The sequence below is a fragment of the Bos indicus x Bos taurus genome, chromosome 21 (assembly GCF_003369695.1).
Source record: "Bos indicus x Bos taurus breed Angus x Brahman F1 hybrid chromosome 21, Bos_hybrid_MaternalHap_v2.0, whole genome shotgun sequence".
NCBI lineage: Eukaryota > Metazoa > Chordata > Mammalia > Artiodactyla > Bovidae > Bos > Bos indicus x Bos taurus.
This window is the reverse complement of record NC_040096.1, coordinates 48,286,620-48,299,679: the sequence shown is the minus strand read 5'-3', so window position 1 is coordinate 48,299,679 and position 13,060 is coordinate 48,286,620. Positions and strand designations below refer to the sequence as shown.

The window sequence follows — 13,060 nt, the reverse complement described above, 5'->3', positions numbered from 1 at the left end:
AGGGGAACTGAAACTGTCAGTTTAATTCATGGGCGTTGGTTATCGTCATGATGGTATTTCAGGCCCCAAATATGTAGCATACATATATTTGTTAGCTGCAGTAAAACAGAAGGAAATCCAAATATCTGGATATTATTTACTAATCATGGTACCCATTTCTGGCTGTGGTGGGCAATCTTATTTCTATTACCTAAAACTGTATTTAAAGCAAACATTTTCCCAATTGCTGATTATAGAATATAGCTTGAGCCAGCCTCCAGACCTTTGTATATCACTCCATGTTATTCATATGTGTTCCTGATCTCAATACGATCTTCAATATGCTTAACTGTATGCTCTGCATTACAGTGAAATGCCTTTATAAGTTGATCTTAAAATATATTTAAATAATGTTATTAATCTTATGGGAAGGCAATAAATTGTTACTAATCTGGATTGCTATCTAGTTATTCTCATTCTAAAGATGTAGGATCTGATGCACAGGGTGATAAATTTTCTTGAGGTCATATGGAATCCATGAGTATAACTTGTGAAATACATTGAATTTCCCAAATAAATAATATGATGAGTATTCCTTATCATTTCATTACATAAATAAAAATGAATTTTGCTCAGCTTTCATATGTGCTTGTATTTAAAGAAATGAAGTAAAGTTTTGTATGTTTAAAGTATTTAATACTTAAATATATGACTAGATCAAACAGAAGAATTTTAAAACCTGAATCACTTATTTTCTACTTTCTCTTTCAGATATAATAGAATTTGATATCCATATATATATGTTGTTGTTCAGTTGCTCAGTTGTGTCCAACTCTTTGCAACCCTGTAGACTGCAGCACACCAGGCTTACCTGTCCTTCACCATCTCCCAGAGTTTGCTCAAACTCGTGTCCATTGAGTTAGTGATGCCATCCAACCATCTCATCCTCTGTCATCCCCTTCTCCTCCTGCCTTCAATGAGTCAACTCTTTGCATCAGGTGGCCAAACTATTAGATTTTAGATTCAGCACCAGTCCTTCCAATAAATATTCAGGACTAATTTCCTTTAGGATGGACTGGTTGGATCTCCTTGCAATCCAAGGGACTCTCAAGAGTCTTCTCCAGCACCACAGTTCAAAAGCATCAATTCTTTGGCGTCCTGCCATCTTTATGGTCCAACTCTCACCAAGTCTGTACATGCCTACTGGAAAAACCATGCATGTGTGCCAAGTCAGCTTCAGTCGGGTCCGACTCTTGCCCACCCCATGGACTTCAGCCCACCAGGCTCCTCTCTCCATAGGATTTTCCAGGTAATAATACTGGAGTAGATTGCCATGCTCTCCTCCAGGGGATCTTCCCCACCCAGGGATTGAACCCGAATCTCTTCAGTCTCCTGCGTTGGCAGGTGGGTTCTTTACCACTACTGCCACCTGGGAAGCAGAGGTGGAAAAACCATAGCTTTGACTATACAGACGCTTGTCGGCAAAGTGCTATCTCTGTTTTTTTCATATGCTATCTGATACATGCACACACACATATCTGGCTCCTAAATCTGTGCTAGACAGCTGTCGATTTTTATTTAATTTTATTTTTGCCACATAACGTATCTTTCGTCATCTACTTGGGGTAATTGTATACAACTTTTCTTCTTGAGATCTGTCCCGTTGTCCCTCCCTCTTCTGTGAGGGACACTCCCAGCTCCAAAAGTAGAGTGTATCACCCAGGCCCAGCCAACCATAATCCCCAGGCCTAGCTAATGAGTGCAGTGGTAGATACTATCAGGATCTGGAATTTTAGTTTATTCTACTTACAAGTTAGTAAGTTGTTCTGTTGCTATTTCATAGAGGCCAGCAGAAGACACAAGATTTCTGGGTCAGAGACAGAGAACATTATAACTCAGGGTATAGCCGGTAAGCAACATGATTAGCAATAGTTCATCTGTCCTTGATTCTCACGGGGGTGAGGCAGTGTGAGCCCAAATGGATGCTGTGCAGTGATGGGCCTGGGTCAAAAATGAGGAACACTGATCTTGGGGAAACCATCGAATTGTAGTAAGCAGTAATCAAGCCTTCTCTTTGCCTTTACTCAAGATCGCTTGCTAAAAACAAAACTCTGAGAAATAATCTAGGTAAAATTGGTCAGCGCCTCATATTCTTGCGTACCCAGCAAGGAACACGGAGGATGAGGGACACATGGAGACATGCCTCTCAACAGATAAATGATCTGAGTCTAATCAGGGAGAAGCATTTGTACTCTTTCCCCTGAAATTTGAACCTGGAAAAATATCATTTCAGTTTTCTGCAGCTGTCTGTAATTACGCAGGAATAGCCAATCTGAGAATAGAGCCAAGATTGTGAAAGTCAGAGATGAGAAAAGGAAACTGAAAAAAAATATATTGTACTGAGTTACGGATCAAGTACACCATGAGTTCTTCGTTAAGAATTTTCAGTTATGTGAGCTAGTTAGGTTTTCATTCCATTTTGGCATTCAACATGGGTTGTCTCATGATATCAGGTAAAGGAGGTATTATCATCCTGATCTTACAGATGAGCACAATCTGAGTATGGAGATTAATCATCACCCAATGAAGAAAGCAGAGCTACAGCTGCTGATGGCAAACTCCATGCTCTTAGCAGTTAAACTGGTAGTTCTCACACTTTTAAGTACTTTAGAAATGCCAAGGTTCATCCCAGACCTAATGAATCAAGGTCTCTAACATAGAGCTTAGAGAATATGCATTTTCATAAGTTCTTGGGTGATTCTGATGCAGGGCTGTGGGCCACTTGTTAAGAAATGTTTGCTTTGGAAACAGATGTAATTTCAAGGATACAGCTGGCTGCCTGACCTTCTGATACCACGTCCTTATTAAGAACCCTTGCTTCTGGAAAATAACACCCGAAGCCTTGTCAGTGAGGTAAACTACAAATCAAAAGAAATCCTTTTCTGAGAAAAGCTCTATTGGGAGAGGTGAGGAAAGTCAAAAAAGGAGTACTAGGCTGAAGGGAGAAGCATTAAGAAATGGGAACTTAAAAATGAAAAGGAGGTGGTGGGCAGAGGTTTGAAGCTCTATTTCACCAATTATTACCTAAGAAATTTCTTTTGGCTTCATTAATTAGGTTGTGTGTGTTTAAGTTCAGATTCCACACAGAGTTTACATAGAAGGAGACCTGAGAGTCTATTGCAAAAGATGTGTAGACATCTGCTTGATTGGCTAGTTACAGTGGCTCACTGGACATGAAGGAGGATGTTTAACTTAATTATTGACTTTGAATAGACATTTTGCCACTGCTAATAATATTAGCTAGATTAATGAATTGTTCAAGGGTTATAGAGACAGAACACTATTGAGAGTTACTGTTCATCAATATTTGGACAACCTTTCCTAGAAGACTCTTGCCAGTCACATGTGTTATTGTAAAATATTTTCCTGCTTGCCTATGATGTCTTAGAATTTTTTTCTCTCCCTCTTTAAATGAAGTATTATTGTCTTTTGATACAGATATTATTGTGAAAGTCAGAACTTTTTCTGTACATGTTATTCTACAGCATCTCCATAGTATGTCTTCTTCCAAGTGGGCTCTGATACATGGTAAGTCTTTCTTAAATTTTTAAGGCTGGGAGCACTGGAGGTCATCATCTGTGTCTGGTCTGGGCATGTAGGTGCTGAGGAGGGGCATAGAGTCAAATTCTACTGCAGAGATAATGTGGTAGCTGATGGCATTCCCTATTTCTCATTTTCTTTTATATTTTTGTCCAATCAAAACAGAAGACTTGAATCAGTCTGGCTTAAAGAGGTATTTATTTTTAGAGTTTTAAGCTCATTATTATTCCAAAGAATTTTAGAAGCATGCCTGTAATCTCAGCCTTAAATAAGTATAATATTTCCAGCTTTAGGCCAAGAAGATTGCATTTGATATATGTTTTGACAATAGTTAAGTTCATCATCAAAGTGAATGTTTTACCAAAGGGCTTTTAAAAGCTGTAACTTCCTTTGCAATGATGTTTTTCTCCACCCAACAGTTTGACAAGCAGGTGTTTTGATATTTTTGTTTGAACTAGTTGCTTCTGTTCACATGCTTTCTCAACTATATCGTCATTGCAGAAACATTATCCTTTTTCTTATGGGTAAAATCAGTAGCTGGATTTTGCTTCCAGAAGTACACTTACCCCATCTCTAGATAGTCAGCAAAGCAGTAAATAATCACTTACAACATTATCTCAGCACTTGCCTCGCTCTTGGAAGCCATGTAACAATCCTGAACCTCTCTGCCTTCTTTTAACACCAACAAATGAAATGTGTTCAGTGAAAAGCAAGATACTCATCTGAATATGTGGAAGAGGTTCTTATGAGCTCAGAGGTGTATGGTGCAACAAGAGAGCAGCTTTGTGATACCTTGTTTTTAAAGCACACACCACTGTAACAATTATGTGATTGCCTATCAGTCATAACAATTAAGGACCTAACCTGTCTGATGTGGCACACTGGAATAAAGAAGGGATGAGCAAGATAAGATTGGCAACACATAACCCTTCTAATGAAGCATTTTTTCAAACACTGATATGAGTATGTCATCTCTATTAGTTGTTTAGAATAAACTGGGAATATATCACAATTTTTTAAAATGTATTTTCTATATTGTTCTCCAGGAGAACTCCTTGCTTTTTTATTTCTCAAGCCCAAACTATACATTCAGCATTTTTCAATCGTCACTGTTAAATTGGATGAGGCATCAAAGATTTTCAAATGTGATCCTATCTTGGGGTATTGTGGGAGAAGATGACCTCAGACATTCCACCCTGAGAACACGGAGGTCCCCAGGAAGAGAGAGCGTGGACATTAAACTGATACATTTTATGTTCCTCCATAAATCATGTTTCATTGCCTTGTCTCACCCTGAGGTGAGGCTCATCACCAACTTCTAGGCCATGCGAAAAGGCTTGGAAATAAAAGGAGGCTGTGGGGGTGGGGGTTGCACAGAGATTTGCCAAATTCTTTTTCTCCTGCCTCAATATATTAATGTGTGCATGCTCAGTCGCTCAGTCACGTCTGACTCTTTGCGACCCCATGAACTGCAGCTGCCAGGCTCCCCTGTCCATGGAATTTTCCAGGCAAGAATACTAAAGTGGGTTGCCATTTCCTACTCCGGGGATTTTCCCAACCCAGGGATGAAACCCACATCTCCTGCATTGGCAGGCAGATTCTTTACCTGGGAAGCCATCACAGGCTAAAACTAACTGCATCCCTATTACACTATAGGAAAAGCATAGGGCTTGAGTCCTTTAGTCTTAACAACACGTCAAAGGCTAATCAATCTAAAGGACTCAAGTCCTATGCTCTATGTCTAATGTAACAGGGAGGCAGGGTGTATGGAATGTTTTTGATGAGTGAGGTTGACCTTTGTCAGGAGAAATGCAAAAGACCTGAGACAAAGCCACAGAAAAATTTACCAGCCGGAGGAGATCCTGAGGGTCACCAGTCTAGAGCCACTGGATTCCCTCTGGTCACTGAGCCAAGAGGCTCACCAAGAGGCTGCCTGCTGTGGCAAGGCCAGGCCACTGCTTGGCAGAGGCAGAGTCTTGGCAGAGACCCCAGACTGGGAGGCTATATGAGGACCCCTAAGACCCTGAGAGGGCTGTAGCCCAAAGGAGTTGAAGCATGACCCTCGCCAAGGTGAGAAGTCAGATCACAGGCTCCAGAAGCTGCAGATTGAAACAAACTGCAACCAGGATCATCCCAGTGGACAAATGCCCTCTTCCCAGAGATCAAAGGGCAGACAGGACCCCTTTCCCAAGGACCCCACCTCATTCCCTCCTCCATTAGGACACGAAGCCTCTCCCAGTTCACTCTAAAGCCACTTTTAAGATAACAAAAGAGGAACGGGAACCCAGCGGAGAGACTGTTGAAACATGTTTAAATAAAATTTTGAAATTATCTGAAAATGGCTAAATTATCAGCTCAGCTGGATGTTTGAACAGTTATTTAATTTTTCGTCCCAGCTAACCGGCTGGAAGGGGCTTGGATGGTCAGATGAATTAAAACAAAAAGAACAGAATGTTTTCTCTGCACATCGGAGTTATGAGTTCAATTTGCCACCTTGCTATAGCTTTTAAAAATACTGAAAAAGCAACAGTTCAGCTATTTTTAATCATACTGAGATTATGTGTAGAACTGTAAAGCCTAGAGTTACAAGGCAGTTGAAGGTATTTGAAGCCCACAGTCCCCCCACCCTGGTTCTGGAATCACTGCTTGGAAAATACTCCTTTTCCCTTATTTTGCTGTGAAAATAAAATGTTTAAAAAAAAAAAAAAAAAAACCACTCCTTTAGTACCTTCTTAAATTCTTTCAGGGATGGAAACGGCCATCACTGAAAAAAGCACAAAATATGTCTTTCTGTACCATTTTTCTAGACTCCACATAGATGCATTACTATATGCTAGTTTTCTCTTTTTTACTTACTTCACTCTGTATGACAATTTCTAGGTCCATTCACATCTCTGCATATGGCACAATTTCATTCCTTTTTATGGCTGAGTAATATTGCATTGTGTATATGTACCACATCTTCTTTATCCATTCCTCTGCTGATGGACATTTAGGTTGTTTCCATGCCCTGGGCATTGTAAATAGTCCTGCAATGGACATTGGGGTGCATGGATCTTTTGGAATTATGGTTTTCTCCAGGTATATGCCCAGGAGTGGGATTGCTATGAAGTAGCTGGCTGGTGAGGGCCTACTGTATAGCATGGGTGGGGGGCGGGGAAGGAGGGGTACAATCTGTTTCTAAGACATGTATTGAGGTCACCTTAAAAATGCACTCCAGTATACATTAGGTGAGACAAATACTGTTTGATTCCACTTACACAAGGTACCTAGAATAGTCAAATTCATAGAGTCGGGAAGTCCATCAGTAGAAGCAATGGGCCAGAGGATGGGGGTGGGTGGGAAGGCGGGATGAGGAGTTAGTGTTTCCTGGGGACAGAATTGCCATTTAGGAAGGTGAGATGATGAGAGTTGCATAACAACATGATGCCATCAGAATGGTCCAGTTAAATATGGTTAAGATAGTATGTTTTCTATTGTGTGACTTTTCCACAATTAAAAATATTTTAAAACATCTTTCTTCTTTTAAGTTGAGATCTGATTTTTTGTGTTTCCTTTATCCATTGCCCTTTGCAACATCTTTAGGACATCACTTTTTTTCCCTTTCCACTACCTTTCCCTGGGATGTAAATTAGCAATTACTTACTCCCACAGCAAAGTCTGAGGACATAAATGAGGGCAGCCAGTAGTTCAATCTGTGAGACATTGTGATATCATCTACTTCGTCTGGTAACCACAGCAAACTACAGAGAGTGCAACCATAGGGGAAGAAGTACACTTTTTCCTATTCATACTGACTCAGTTTTTTTCTTTCTCAGAACTAACAGACTTCAAAAAATAGGTAAAGTTATAACCTCAATCTTGGTAAAAATTCCAAAGGTAATCAGAAACCTTACTTTTTAATATCTAAATGATACATAGAGCAACTAAGCCAATATGTGTGTGTCTTGAAGTAATCTGTTGAAACAGGAAGATTCAAATTGCAAAGTCAGACAACTTGCAACAACATAATACATTTGTTTATTTAGTTAATATTACAATGGAAACAGGTTAAGAGCACTAGAATTTGTGTCCTCAGAAGAGGATAATGATCAAGACTTTTATTTGTAAATGTCACTGTCCTTAACTATTAAAAATCTATTTTCCAAAGGAGTAATAATATGCATGATTTTTAAATGACAGATCTAAACTTTCAAATTTATGACCAAAAGCATATTTGTTCATTAAATAAAACTTTAAAGGACATTGTAACTCCTGGTTACTGCTTTCAGGAAAGCACAATGTTCTCGAAGCAAATATACACAAAACATCTTTCCATAGTGATTTTCAACCATTGTGTATCATGTTGATGTAGGAACCTGAGAACCCCAGGTGTTGAGAACTCCTGAGTGTTGTAATACACTCTGGTTTACTGAAACAGTCACAAACATGTATTTAATGCCTACTATGTATAAGCCAGCAATCTAAAGCAACCCAGGTAATACAAAGAAGTAAAATTATTGGTTTTTGCCCTGCTCAGGCTTCCAATGAAGTTGGTCAGATAAAACACAGACACAAATTAATTTATTTTCAATGTCTTCAAAAGAAGTGCCGGTACTACCTAGATTGTTAGAATCACCTATGCTGCGAACCTAGAAGAAGCAGGTACATAATTTATGCAAGGACATCCTCAGTGCCTGCTAAAGTCTATCTGAATCAGGCTGTGGAGTTCCAAGTTTGAGGGGAGGCTATTTGAACCCTCATATCTAAAAGTATTCTAGCCAGTCTCACACCTGTTGTTTGGCAACTGCTTCATGGACTTATGACAAGGGAGCAAGATAAATGTATCTAGTATGTGAGTCTATTTTGATTTGAATATATGTATATATATACATATATATATTCAAATCATATGTCGGGTGATGTTGAAAGCTGGGACTTTCCACTCTGCATGGGAGGAGGCTAAACCACATTATTTAAAACAAGAGACTACATAAGAAAAGTAGGAACAACTCTGCAAACTTCACTGACGACAAGCCAAAATAGAAAGGCTAGAGGAAAGAATCAGAGAAGAGGGCCTAGCAAAAAGGAGAGGTTTTGAGGGGACCTTGGGGGTCCCCTGCCACCTCCGGGCCGGCCCCACCGCCAATATCCTGAAGAAAAGGCCCTGGGCTAGGGCAAGTAGAGAAAAGGAAAGTAGAGACCACGTTTTTCAAACACCACAAATAAATAAATAAATGTTAAGCAAGAGAATAACTTATTAGGCACCGCTTGAAAGGCAGCAGCCCTCAGGGGTCGGGCAGGCCGCACCCTCTAGCCTGTAGGTGGCGGTGACACGGTCGGGATGGGCCGAGACTGGGAAGGCATCACCCGAGGTCCCCGCCCGGTGCCTGTTGTGACTCTTGGATGGGCACCTCCAGGAGCTAGGGTGAGGGAGAAGGCCGAGTGGAGCTGCACCCACGCTCCCGGGCGTCCCCCGGGGCAAGCGCACCCTGTCCCGCCTGGCCCCGGAAGCCCCCCTGCGCTTGGTTTTTGAAACCAAAAGCGCCCTTTGTGAACCAGGCCGGGAGGGTGACTTCCATTAAAGCCTTCCTCCCCCATCAAACTCCGGAATCTTTTTTAAAACCCCTAGTCACTTGTTCTCAGCTCCTTTTTGCTCCAAAGAGGGGGTCTGGATAGGATCGCAGAATGCCTGGGGGGCTCGAAGCGCGGGACCGATTTTACTAAGCACCTGGCTCCGCTCTGGGTGGATGGGGAGTCGGGGGTAGGTTTGGGGATGGGATGCGCGCACCTTCCTTCACTCGAGAGTGAGAGGAAAGACCCGCTGCCTAGATCCTTCTCCAGTCCGAGTTCCCTGAAAAGAGGGCTGCGGAGAGGGAGAGCGAGGGTTCGCCAGGCTCCGCTAGGGGCATCAGGCAGAAACCTGGCGAGCGAGGGACGCCGCAGGGCGCGGCTGAGGGCGAGCTGGGTTTTCCCGAGGGAAACCTGTGGCGGTAACCTTGGCTCAGCTTAAACAGAAACAACGGCTGACGGGGCTGAGGGTCCGGCCGAGTTGGAGACGTTTATAAGTTCACGCCCTGCACCTGCAGGACCGGGCGGAAAGAAAGACCGAAATTGCCTTGGGCGGGGGGAGCATAGAGGGATGCAAAGATGCAAGCGCAGGGGAGGAAGAAGCGGAAGAGGGGCCCGCTAGTCTTCCAGCTTATAAACAAAGCTCCGGGTCCACGTTGTCTCGCGCCTTTCCCGAGTCTCCACCCGAAGCGCACAGTGGGCCCGAAGGCCCCACTTTTATTCTCGCATCCCGACGCCGGGGGTCCTTTCGCCTCTCGCATCTGGCCTCCCATTCTCCTCATCCTCCCCTTCTCTGGGCTCAAGGCCCCCCGGCTCGGACCCGGGGCTCAGAGGGTCGTGATCCTGGACGTGCAGGTGCCATTACGGAAGACGCCGCCGGACTCCAGGTTCTCGGGCTGGAAGTCCTCCACGCTGTAAGCGCGGCTCTTGAGGGCCGTGGCATAGTAGTCGACCGGCTCCTCGGCGGCGTTGTCCATCCAGCTGAGGCAAAGGATGCGCTGGAAAGAGCGCTTGAAGTTGTCTGAAAGGAAGCCGTAGAGGATGGGGTTGGCGCAGCTGTTGGCGTAACCGAGGATGACCGACAGCTGGCTCACCGTGGCGTCGTCCTGCTCCGCGAACACGTTGACTAGCTGCACCACATAGAAAGGCATCCAGCAGATGACAAACACCATCACCACCATCATCACCATCAGGGTGATCTTGCGCTCCGAGCGCTTGCGCTGCTGCCAGCCGGCCTTGAGGGCCACCATGCGCATTTTGGCGATGATGAGCACGTAGCACAAGCAGATGGCCCCGACGGGCAGCAGGAAGCCCATGAGGAAAGTGTACAACACGAAGCCCACCAGCCAGCGCTGGGCGGGCTCGGGCATGAGCATGTTGCAGGCCACCGTGCCGTCGCTGTTGGCCGCCGTGCGCGAGAAGACCACGATGGGCAGAATGACGAGCAGCGACAGCACCCACACGCCCAGATTCACCACCTTGGCCACGGTGGGCCGGCGGTAGCGTGCGGCCTTGATGGGGTGCACCACGGCCACGTAGCGGTCCACGCTAAGCACAGTCAGACAGTAGATGCTGGTGAACATGTTGACTGCGTCCACGCTGAGCACGAGGCGGCAGAGTAGCGCGCCGAAGGGCCAGTGGCGAAGCAATGTGGAGGTGACCAGGAAGGGCACGCTGAGCATGAGCAGCTCATCGGCGATGGCCAGGTTGAGGATGTAGATGTTGGTGGCCGTCTTCATCTTGGCGTAGCGCAGGATCACGTAGATGACCATGGAGTTCCCACAGAGCCCCACCAGGCACACCACGGAGTAGATGAAAGAGATGAGGATAGCGCTGCCCTGGCCCTCGCTCAAGGTCCCGTTCTGGGACGCGTTTCGCCCCGGTTCTTCCATCCCGTCTGCAGCGCCGGCCCCGGGGCCCCTGCTGCCGCCGCCTTCGCCGCAGCTGCCTGGGCTGGGGCTAGGAGAGGAGGGAGAGGAGGCGGTGCCATTGGGGAACATCTCAGCTGATGGGGGCCGGTGGGGCTGCCGGGGCTAGGACGTTCTCCGGGCGACCCCCGCCGCTGGCGCCCTCACTCGGCACCCCGGCGGTCCGCCCGCAGCTCGCAGTCACCTGGCGCCTGGGGGAAGCGCTCAGCGACTGCAGGAAGCGCAGCTCCACCGCGGCCGGCGGAGCGCATCGCCCGGCAACTGCCGGTGCGCAGCCGCTCGCCGCTCCTGGGCGCCTGGGCACACGCGAGCGTGGAGAGGGGAGGCCGGGAGACTGGAGCCCGGAGCGGCACAGCCATTAACTGCCGCGGCTGTGGGCTGGCGAATGATTAATAGCCACCACCAGCGCGTCAGCAGCTACGAAAAGGGAGGGGGGCGGGGGGCGGAGAAAGCGAGGAAGGTAGGCGATAGAGGTGTCTTATCACCCTTCGCCCAATTTTTCCTTCCCAGTTTTGAGCTCCAGTCGATTAGAGCAGCTCCTTCCGGGGTTCCCCTTTACCCATCCTTCAGGGAGACCTGGGGGGTGGCTCCGCTTTCCTGGAGGGTGGGTGGGGAACAAAGCTGTAGATGCTGTCCCATCCCACCGGGCTCCTAGCCAAAGCAAAGCGTGAAGCCGACCTTAGGCACAGATGATGTCTGGAGTTCATCTCAGTTTCTCTCAGTTGCCGCCCCGCCCTGAGGGACCCCCAACTCCACGCGGATCCAATCGTCCGGAGCCCTAGCCACCGCCTCCCACCCCGCACCGCCCCCGCCTGCCCTTCCCCTCAGACCCGCTGCGGAATTCCTTACCCAGGGCGCGCTGTCTCCAGACCGACGCGCAGCTGGCCCGTGCAAAGTGCCGGTTCGGTCTGGTAAGCGCGGTGACGTTCTCCGTGCGGTCCCTCTCCTTTCTTGGGGCGGGACCCCAGCACAGGCGCCCACTCAGACTCTGAAGAGTCGCGGAAACTGACCCTAAGCCGCGAGCACGAGGAGGAGGAAGGACCGCAACCTTGCGTTAGGGGCTTCTGCCTTATAACCCCGCAGGCAGCTCTTGGCGGGCGGGAGTGTTCCGGGGCCCGGAGAAAACCCACTGCGAATCTCTTAATACAGCTGGTAGTGCCCAGAGCCCCCTGCGTCTGCCGAGCAACAGCGACTGCCGAAAGGAGGACGCGCTGCTGGGAGCGGAGGAGCCGGAGCCTAACCGCTCTCCCGCCCTCCCCCATCCAAACGTGCCAGGCGCGGTATTGAAAATCCATCTAGGTGTTCGCTGGGGATAGATACGGCTGCGCCGCCTGGAAAGGCTCCGCCCGCGTCCCTGCTGTACTTTGTACCCTGTAGAGTCGGCGGGCCCAGGGGGAGGAGAGTGTGAAGGCCTGGGCGAGCAGGGGTGCCAGTCGGGGTCCGGCCGTGCAGGTGATCGGACCTGTCACCAACTCCAGGAACAGCAGGAGGACGGACCTTGTTCAAGACTTTCCGTGAAATACCTAAGATTTCAGCCTTTTTTGAGCCCCCTGGATGTGTGCCCCGGCTGCTGTTTACGTTCCTAAACCCTTAAGAGACAGAAATCTATGTAGGCACGCCTAAAGCTCTCTGACTTTATTTAGGAACTGAACAGTTAGTAAACGAACAAAAAACAGTTCAGTTATCATCACTTTTAACGATCTGTTAGGACTTCCCACTATCCCTAATCTGGGTTCCCTTGGGCTTTCCAATTCTTTCAGTCCAAAAAAGTATCACTCCAACTCCCCAGTTCTTTTCAAGATCTCCTTAAGTCCTTGTCTGAATCGTGTGGGTTCCTAGGAAAATTGACCTGCAGCATCCCAGTGCTGCGGGGGCTCTTTCAAGATTTAGCTTTGTGTCCAGTTTTTGTTAGTTCTTCCTCTCAACCAGGAAGCACCCACTGTCTTGTGAGTCTCATCATCCCTTCCATCAGTACCGTTTACAATAAGCAGAGGCAAATGTAA

General features: G+C 46.7%; 1 protein-coding gene across 2 annotated transcripts; it reads right to left on the bottom strand.

Annotated features, from left to right (window-relative positions):
- Window positions 1-7,575: 7,575 nt before the first annotated feature.
- Window positions 7,576-12,663, bottom strand: SSTR1 (somatostatin receptor 1). 2 transcript variants are annotated; one of them, XM_027521526.1, is made up of 2 exons: window positions 11,907-12,663; window positions 7,576-11,088 (listed from the first exon to the last, which is right to left on the bottom strand). In XM_027521526.1, exons 1-2 carry the CDS (start codon window positions 12,350-12,352, stop codon window positions 9,957-9,959), a joined length of 1,578 nt encoding a protein of 525 aa, XP_027377327.1. In that variant the 5' UTR covers window positions 12,353-12,663; the 3' UTR covers window positions 7,576-9,956. The 2 variants fall into 2 exon arrangements, with proteins under 2 accessions (XP_027377327.1, XP_027377328.1); XM_027521527.1 differs by lacking the exon at window positions 11,907-12,663 and having other exon boundaries at window positions 7,576-11,833.
- Between the last annotated feature and the right edge of the window lie 397 nt (window positions 12,664-13,060).

Bases quoted from the DNA above. Each gene is read 5' to 3' on its own strand.
- SSTR1 (XM_027521526.1), bottom strand. From the start codon at position 12,352: ATGGATTTTCAATACCGCGCCTGGCACGTTTGGATGGGGGAGGGCGGG. The intron at 11,089-11,906 runs GTAAGGAATTCC...CTCCTCTCCTAG, and splicing joins CTGGAGACAGCGCGCCCTGG to CCCCAGCCCAGGCAGCTGCG.